General features: G+C 43.2%; 1 protein-coding gene across 1 annotated transcript; it reads right to left on the reverse strand.

The window, feature by feature from the left end:
* Positions 1–282: 282 nt before the first annotated feature.
* HYAL4 (hyaluronidase 4) lies at positions 283–7,074 on the reverse strand. The gene is made up of 3 exons (XM_005305711.3): positions 6,089–7,074; positions 2,201–2,290; positions 283–904 (listed from the first exon to the last, which is right to left on the reverse strand). The coding sequence occupies exons 1-3, from the start codon at positions 7,040–7,042 to the stop codon at positions 491–493; spliced, it is 1,458 nt and encodes a 485-aa protein (XP_005305768.2). The 5' UTR covers positions 7,043–7,074; the 3' UTR covers positions 283–490.
* Between the last annotated feature and the right edge of the window lie 2,710 nt (positions 7,075–9,784).

Here is a 9,784-nt window from a genome sequence, read left to right on the forward strand (position 1 = left end):
TTTGCACTGGGAAGCAAAAGACAGCAGGGGGAAATGGCCTGGCTGGAGGGAAATGTATTATACAAGGAGAAGGGGAATATTCTAGGATGGGTCAGGACAATGGGGAGAGGTTTATTTGGGCATGATGTGAGTTGAGAAGCAGGAAGGGAGTTGCTAGTTCCTGCTAGTGAGCAAGAAGATGAATTAGGGTTTCTAGTGATGCATTAATTTGTCAGCAGAATGTAAATCTTGACATGGAGTATAACATAGATACAGAATTTAAAATAACATTTAACCCCTGGTCCTACTATGCTGGGTAGAACATACATAAGATCTCTTCCAAGCCAAAAAAAGGTGCCCGATTCTGTTAGGTAGCACTCTAATAGTGTTTTCATTGCTACAATATCTCACTTGATTTTTAAAAGACAATGGAGTATTGTCATAATCTCTCTTATCAAAGTTGTTCCTCTGAACCTATGGAGTCTAGAAAGACCCTATTCAGTATGATTACTCACAAGTTAACACTCAGAAAATAGAAAGGCAAAGAAAGCAGACTTATCATTACTAATGTTCTGGGTAAGAGGAAATCTGCAGAACTTCCAGGTTGCTTATCTGAAGTCTGAACTTTCCGGCAATCAGCTCCTTCATAGCCCTGATAACAGTGACAGATGAATTTCTGTGACATTACTTCCAGGTCAGTACTTGATGCTTCTCCTCTCACTGTAAATTCTTGGTCCTCTGAAGCTTCTATTTTGAAGTTTTTAGGATTCAAATGAAGGTAATCCAGGGCTTTCCATTTTCTTCGCACACATCGCCCATTATTCTGACAAAGATGCTTGCTGCACACCTCTGCTGCTTTGGTCACATTGATGATGTAGATCCCTAATTCAGTAGCAACAAATTGTTTCACCTTTGTACAGTTGCCCTGTAAATAGAGAAAACAACTTATCTGAAGAGAAACTCACTAGTCTGTATTCTTTGTTCAAACTGAGAAATATGTAAAATGTAAACAAAAAGCTTTACAATTGGAGCTAGAATTAGATTATTAAAATTGAAATTATGTTGACTATCTAAAATAGTACTAGATATATACACTAAGAGATTGTTTATTTTAAAAAACAACCTGATAGTGTCTCATTAAGATCTTTTAATTTGATTGGAGCCACAGCTCTGTGTTCAAATAATTGGCTTCAGAAATTGATTTCAATACTGACAGTTGAGCATATCTACTTTACTCCTGGGGGAATTCTGTGCCACTGCACATGCGCAGAATTTATGTCCCCTGCAGATTTCTTTGCTTCCCCACAGAAAAATGATTTTTTGATGGGGAAGCAAAGGGATGCCACAAGAGCAGTCATGCGACCCTCCCCAGCAGTATGTTTTGGGTGCCCTGGGCAGCCAGCAGAGATGTAAATCACTGTGGGGCAGAGGGTGGGAATCAGGAAGACCCGGCTGGTGGCTCCTTTCCTGCGCCAGTTTCAGCTGTTAGTCCTCTTCCCCTGCACAGCAGGGCCGGCTCCAGGGTTTTGGCCGCCCCAAGCAGCCAAAACCAAAAAAAAAAAGAAAAGCCGCGATCGCGATCTAAAAAAAGCCACGATCGCGATCTGCGGCAGCAATTCGGCGGGAGGTCCTTCACTCCCAGGCGGAGTGACGGACCCTCCGCCAAATTGCCGCCGAATACCTAGAACTGCCGCCGCTGTCCGGAACGGCCGCCCCAAGCACCTGCTTGAGAAGCTGGTGCCTGGAACCGGCCCTGCTGCACAGCATCCGGGGCCGTGTCAGACCCACCCCCAAATTTCTCCCCTGGCTGTAGGAAGCTCTGTAAACTCCCCTCCATGCTTCCTGCACCCACCTCTCCTCAGCTGCAGGGGGAGGGATTACTTTACAGGGAGCTTCTCCTGCATCCACCCAACTCCTGTGGATCCAGACCCCCTCAAACCCAGACCCTCTCTCTGAGCCTTACCCTTACCCCAGAAACTGCCCGCTCTTATGAGCCCCACTCTCCGTGCCACTGGACCACCCCAACGAGCCACCCGCACCCAAATCCCCACCATTCCATCATGATCTTGATTGGGTGGCTAAGGGGACTTTATGAGCTATCACACCAGCTGGAATTCAGAACTCAAAGGAATTAATGTATTTGGAAAATGTTGTTCATATAATGAAATAAAGATATATGCTGTGCTAGTACATTTGAATTAGCATTATGGCACTGACTTACCTCTGATGACGTTAAATTCATATCCCCCCAAATAACAATTCCTGAAGCTCCCAAGGCAGCACTTTCTCCAATAGTGCTAATAAGATCTTGCTACAGTGAAAACAATAAAGACATCACTGTCAGTCTAATTTATTGCTTTCACAGTTTGTGGTTATTAAAGCCAGGCAAGTGTTAGTGTTAAACAAAATGTAAGTGTTATACAAAACTCACGGGACTATATGGATTTCTAGTCCAGACAAAAATAGAATCTTCTTGATATTTTATTGAAAACACTGTGCATACTTTTTATTGCATTCACCTCTCATTTTGTAGTATGTGTCACAGTGCTAGCTCACAAAGGTCCAGCTCCTCAGTGGGTGTAAATAGACATAGCTTTATGGACTTCAATAGATCTGGTCCATAATTTCTGTAAAGATCTAAAATGCTATTGAAATAGGGGTGGACTCATGATGTAAAATTGTATCTCAGATCTGGAACATTCCAAAGTCTTGGGATGTTTGGATCCAAGGTTTTGCTTTAATTCATTAGGACTGCAGGATCAGGCTCATCTAGGGAATATTTCTTGGGTGGAACATCAAGAGAAAGACTTTCTGTTTCTGATGGCAGGAGAGTGGTGCAAAGTCTATGTAGATAAATATGAAACAACATTTAAAGAAGATTCTTTTTGAGAAATTGTTTGCCCACAAGCCTTAATTTTCTGGATACAAAGATAATTAATAAATATCATTAAATAGATCCTTGCAAATGTACACTAATTGCTGGCATGGTGATGGGGAATTACTGAATTTTTCAAGTGAACAATCAAACCAGGGAAAATAATTTTATTTTCATTTATGTTGGCAATAGTATAGTATTAATTATTTACTACATAGTGTAGTACATTTACTAGAAGTCCTGAGATTTTTTTTTACATGAAAACTCCTTAAAGAGTTCAGCTAATAAATCTTGGCTAAAAACTAGGGAGAAGCAGCCACTTCTGTACACCAATCAATTCCAGTCTTTGTCAGATTTAGAAAGATGTAATTCCAAGTCCAAGGTCATGCATTGTCCTTGCTTTTTTTCAGTGTGAACTCATTCAGACCTTCATATAAGATTAGCAGTTATCATGAATGGACAGCAAATTCAAGGAGGGAGAAGACTGGTATTGTATAACTTAAATAAAAGAGAAAGTATGACAATTTGGGAATCTATGTGAATTTATAAATTCCATTCTGATTTTATGTTTATAACCTCAGCAATGTCTTCCACTGTATCCTTACATCATCCCTCTGGTATCAAAGGGAGGGAATGTTGCACCTGGGGATCTATCCCTAAATGGAACAGACATTAAGGTCCATTAACAATTGAATAGCCTGGCCCTAGTAGAACAATGGAGACTACCAGCCAAAGGCTATTGACTTGCTAATGACTCCTGTAACAAACATTGGGGATGTTGAAAGCCACAATACATTGAGGATTGGACAGAGAATGAAAAACTGCAGGGGAAGTACCTGAAGAGCTAAGACGATAGGAGCTTCTGTTTAGAGGGAGACCAAAACCATAAGGCAAGACTGGGCAGAAGGCGTAGGGGTGCAGGCAGACCCTGGGTTCCCTGAAAGATGCTGACTAATAATAATACCTAGTTCTCATATAGCACTTTTCATCAATAGATCTCAAAGCATTTTACAAAGAAGGGTAAGGAAACTGAGGGAGAGTCTTATGTGCAGGTGTTTGTTATTTTTCTACAGACCTATATATCTCTTGTGCTTACCTATCAGTAAGGTGTATGTTTCAGAAGTTCCTTTGCAAAGTCTGTGTGTTACTTGCTTTAACTGTCAACATCCCTAAAGGGACCCAGTGTACCCATAAGGGTAAAGCTCTGGAGACAGCATGTGAGCCACTGGAGAGACTCGGGAGGGCCATATTGGTCTTGGTGGCCTAGCAGAGTTAGGCTGTGAGGTCCCACATCCCAAGAAGGTGTACAAGCCTTGGACTATGTTCCTTGGGAATATGCCTGAAAGGCTTTATGAAGTGCAGTTGTAGCCATGTCAGCCCCAGGATATTAGCGAGACAAGGTAGGTGAGGCATATCTTTTATTGGGCCAACTTCTGTTAGTGAGAGAGACAAGCTTTCAAACTACACAGAGCTCTTCTTCAGGTCTGGGAGAGGTACTTAGAGTGTCTCAGCTAAAAACAAGATAAAATAGATATGCTAAATTATTTAGCTGTGACACGCTGAGTACATTTCCCACACGTGAAGAAGAGCTTGTCTCTCTCACAAACAGAAGATGGTAAAATGAAAGATATTATCTCACCCACCTTGACTTTCTGAAAGGCTTGTGTGATGGGGTGTTGGCTTCACACTAGCCTGTAGGGGGTTGATAGAACCCTAGGGAGGCTATGCAAGAAACAGCCAATAGAGGAGGGGCTGTGAGGAGCAGCCAATCAAGGCCCGGCAGGCCCATATAAAAAGAGCTGCAGGGCAGATTGGGGTCAATTACTCCTGGGAGCTCAAGGAGGGAGGACTGGGTGCCTTGCAGGTAGAAGGAAGCTAGCACCCTGGACAGAGCAGCGCTGGGCAGGAACGGGGGAGTGAGAGGTAGCTCCTGGCTGGCTGCTAGGACTGGCATGCTGAGGCCCTGAGGTAAGGGCAAAGAAGGTGCTGGGGCTGTGGGGAAGTGGCCCAGGAAAATATACTGAGGAGTTGGAAGGGAGGCAACACCTGGCTGCCATCTACAGTGTCGGGACCCAGGGTCTAGCTCCCCTACCTCAGCCACTGGGGAAGTGGCTGGACTAGAAGTTAAACTCCCCCGGAAGGGGGGATCACAGACAGTGACACAGAAGAGGATGCTGCGATTCCTGAGGCTGCAAGAGGGGCTGCAGGCTGATGGCGGAGATTGGATGACGGTATGCAGATTGCTGATGGTGGTGTCAGCGTTGAGCTAATCCTCAAGACAGCCAGCAGGAAGTGCCAGCCCAGTGTGGTGAGTGACATGCATTGGGACAGTGTAACATACAGCCAGTGTCTGGATACTGCTCAGACTCAGTAAGCTTAAAAACCTGTGGGAGCCAAGGTTTGAGTCTAATACAGCAACCTGGTGGCTGTCGATAATGTGGAGTTCAGCCAGAGCTGTTACAAGAAGATTACGTTTGTTATTAAAAAGAAGAAGATTATCTTTTTCTGAGAGGATCTCTGACCCAAAAGAGAAGAATGGTCTCATTTAAGGCCCTGATCCTGCAAACACATACACACGTTTCACTTTAAGGATGTAGTCCTACTGGCTTCAATGGGACTGCTCACATGCTTAAAGTTAGGCACTTGACTAAGTCTTCGCAGGGTTGGGGCCTGGGGCAGCAACTCCCAAGTTTGAAACCCAGCTCCCATATAGACTACCTATGTGGTACTGGGCAAGTTGCTTAACATCTCCTCCTCAGTTTCTCTCCTGTAAAAGGCGAATAATACCTACCTAACAGCTATGAGAATTAACTAATAGCTGTATAGTGCTTTGCAGAAGAAAAGCATTTTGTGTTAATTTATTAACCATTTGCATTCCAGCAAAGTAAAATCTGTAAAAATTCTCTAGCTTTCTCATATCCAGACAGGAATATAGCACAGTGCTGAACTGGAGAAAAATATATACATTACAGAAATGTTAGAGATACATAGTGGCTGAGGTAATATATTTTATTGGACAAAGTTCTGTCCACTGCACTGCAGATTTTTTTTTAAAGTGTATTTCAGATTGAATGTTTACTGCTGAACTTTGGCTGTTTTAAAAACATGTAGTCATTTAAACATTAATCAGCAGAGTAGACCCATATACAAGCCTTTACAAATATACAAAGCATCTCTGCAATAATGATGATTAGATCTGTTAAACAGCCTCCATAACTCCTAACGTTGGCTTACCTTAGAAAGAAATAATAAAGGATCATCTCGGTAACTTAGTCTAGTATAGACAAACACAGGCAGAGCATAATCATGAGATGTCATGGAGGAGATCCTCATGGACTCAGTCACCCTAAATTGTGAGAAACGTAATATGTTTTCACTGTTTCCAAGGGTTTTCTTGATGCCAATTGAAGGATACAGAGCTGCACTGCTATCCCAGAGCCAGGAAAGTTCATTGTTCCTCAAAACTTCACTCTCTGGGCAGGAACCAGTGTAGTCCTGGTCATGAAAATTATAATTGTGGCAATCAGGGTATAAATAGTATCCCCAGAGCCCCAGAGGTCTGCTTTTAATCCCTAGCTCAATTGTCTCCTTCATGAAAGCCTTTGCACTTTCTTCAAAGGAGAGTTTGGCCAAATTTTCAATGTCATTTGTTGAAATATTGCCTTGCATTTCAGAAATGAGCTTCCGTGACTTTCGCCTGTAAATATCTTTTGTGTTCCAGTTGCGTGCCCACTGAGGCCTCCAGTATTCCCAGTCTATGACAGCTAATCCTTTAAAGTCCTCAGCAGGAATGTAATATTGAATGTCTTGGCCAGCTTTTTCCAGATGAGTTTGCAAGCTGAAGTTTTGAGGTAGGCCACCATTTACAGGGATTTCCTGCGATGTGTACCATGGGTAGTATCCCAGTCTATTCACATAAAATATAGTCACATTCTGCCCTCTTGCTCTGGCCAGTGGGCTTCCAATCACATGGAACATTTTCAGGTTCAGAGTTATGTTATATTTCAGTGAGCATTGATCTGTGGGTGCATTCCAGGCAGCTATAAAAGGTTTTCTCTGGAAAACTAGTGGTTGGGCTGGTTTCATTGCAAATATGGAACTCCAAATAAATGTAATCTGTAGCCACACAGTGAGCTGAGCCAATTGGATAATATGTAATAGTATCTCACTTTCAAACAGTATTCTCATGATGTAAGGGGCTACTGTAGAGATCTCCTAGTTCAATATTGTCTGCAAAACATAAGAGAAGGGGCATTATTTGTTCTTTACACAGTATTAGAAAAGTGTTGAGGTATTTCTAAGGCATTTGCAACTGTAGTACTTGAGAGCCAAAATGTATATGATACTTTACAGACAAACTAAAAACAATGGGCCAGATTCTCAGCTGATGTAAATCAGTGTAGTGTTGTGGAAGTCAATATTACTATGGCAATTTATAGCAGCTGTAAATCTGCCCCACTGAGCCAAATCCTGATCTAATTGAAATTAATAGTTTTGCCATTACTTCACTGGAACCAAGAGCTGTCTCCCTGTCCCTGCCCTTAAATATTTACAATCCAAATTATCCACATTCATCTCCCTTTCAAACATTTTTTTTCTTTGGAGAAGGGCAATCCCCAGACAAGTGGATTTAGGGCCAAATTCTGCTCTCAGCTACTCTATGCAACCCTCTTAATTTTAGCTTGGTTTGATTTAACTTTAATGGGGCTGCAGGAGTACAGTCGAGAACAGAGTTTGGCCCGTGCACTTTAATGTTAATTTAATTTCTCCTGTGCCTGACACAGTAATCTTGTAAGAATGCAAAATATTTATGACAAGATTACTATGAAGAATTGTGGCCAAAGAGAGGATGTTTGTAATTATTTTTAACAGTAGGAAAGAATGAGTAATGAAGTTATTTTCAGTTTTGAAGACAATAACCCCTAGCCACTGCTTATCCTGGGGTAAGTACTCTCACTACACTATGTCCTCTCTCATTTTCTTCTGCCCATACTTGGTGCCTTTGCATAACATGAGAGCTCCATAAGTTGGCTGTCCATGCACTATTATATCAAAGTTCAGCTTCTTGTTGCTTCCTTCAAAGCTCTATAGCTCTGCCCCTCCCTACTTAAGATGTGTTGCTTCCACCTCCTCTTCTCTGCAGATGTTCCCATACTCATCCACCTATTTGTCAGCTTCTTGCTTAATTGCCTCCATGTCTTGTACCACATGCCCCCATCCACATATAAGTCCCTCTTAAAGACCCACTTCTGCAATGCTGCCTGCAGTGAATCTATTTGACTTGTATTAAAAAGTCCCTACCTCTTGTTCCCCTTCCCCTAATCTCTGTTTACCTATCTGTCTCTCCTCAGACTGGGATCTGCTTCAGGCAGGAACCATCATTTCTTCTTGACTGTTTGGAAAGTGCCTAACACATCGTGGGTGCTATCATAAACTAGAAATTATAATTGGTTTGCTCAACAAGCATTCAAGTTGTCCTTTCTTGACCTCAGAATAGAAACCCAAGCATGCTAAATTCTACAGGTCCAGATTAACCTATCACTGGGATCTAGGCAAACATACAATTCTGAGCTCCTCTACTGGCCAGCTAAACTAGATACTCCCACAGTATGGATGCATTTATATTAACCTTGTCCTGGCCAGCACAGATACAATAGTGATCTAAAACCCAAGCATGTCTGGCTTCCACTGCACAGATGTAGCTTAGTTAACCCTGTCCTATAGTGACTGGATGGATGGACACTGCCCTGTTAACCCCGTCGTGTCTGCACCTGCAGGGATAGGTTGACCAGATGTCCCATTTTTAAAGAGACAGTCTCGTTTTTTGGGACTTTTTCTTATATAGATGCCTATTATCCCCCACCCCCGTCCAGTTTTTTCATAGTTGCTATCTGGTCACCCTATGCAGGGATCTCTGCCACCCCTCTTCTGCTGGCTCCTGTGTGGGCAGTCTGCAGTCCCCCATACTTGTAGCAGATCTTGAGGCTGTCACTGAGTGACTCCTGTGGGCAGAGCAAAGGGTATACTGGAAGCAGGATGAGGCCAGGCAGGCCCCTGTGGGGGATCCAGGGTGCAGAAGCTGGCCTCACAGCAATGGCGAGAAGGAGAAGTGCTTCCCACCCTGCTACCCACTCAGATTTGACCCAACCGCCCCAAAGGAGAGTAAATGGCATTTCAACTTGCATGGAGCAGCCGGGCCAAACCTAAGCAACACTGCGACTCTGTGCGCAATGCCACTCCTTCAAATTCAGCCTGGCCACACTTTTGTCATGAGGAAGGGAGGGCCAGGCCAAATCTGAGACAGTGGCATCACCACATGGGGTCATAGCACCACTTAGGTCAGGTATGTGCCTAGTTTGCCTGTGTGTTTGCCTTTTTATATGATCCCTATCACTGTAATATTTGAGTGTTCCATAATCTTTAATGTATTTATCATCACTACACATCCGTGAGTAGGGAAATGCTATTATACCCATTTCACAGAGGCACGGATTTTCAAGACCAGCGTAGGCAGTTAGGCATCCAACTCCTATTGAAAATCAGTAGCAATTGGGCACATACGTTCCATTTGTGCTTCTGAGATCTCCCACAGAGACTATGGCCCAGAGCCTGAAAGGTATTAAGCACCTAACTCTCATGGACTGGCCTAAGTGACTTGTCCAAGGTCTCACAGGAAGCCTGTGGTAGAACAGGCTATTGAACACAGGTCTCCCATGCCACTGGCAAGCACCCTAACTACTCAACCATCCTTCCTTCTGGAAGCATAGGCCATCCTGCACGTGGGACAGCTGTGCTGTATTCACACAATATTCTGACAATTCAGAGAGAATCACAGAAGTTAGCAATGGGGACGTCCTATTAGAGGCAGCCAGTCCATCTCCTTGCATATACAGGATTGTTCCCTACTGTCAATTTTCAGGTGTCCTGTGT

This window comes from Chrysemys picta, chromosome 1 (genome assembly GCF_011386835.1).
Source record: "Chrysemys picta bellii isolate R12L10 chromosome 1, ASM1138683v2, whole genome shotgun sequence".
Taxonomy (NCBI): Eukaryota; Metazoa; Chordata; order Testudines; family Emydidae; genus Chrysemys; species Chrysemys picta.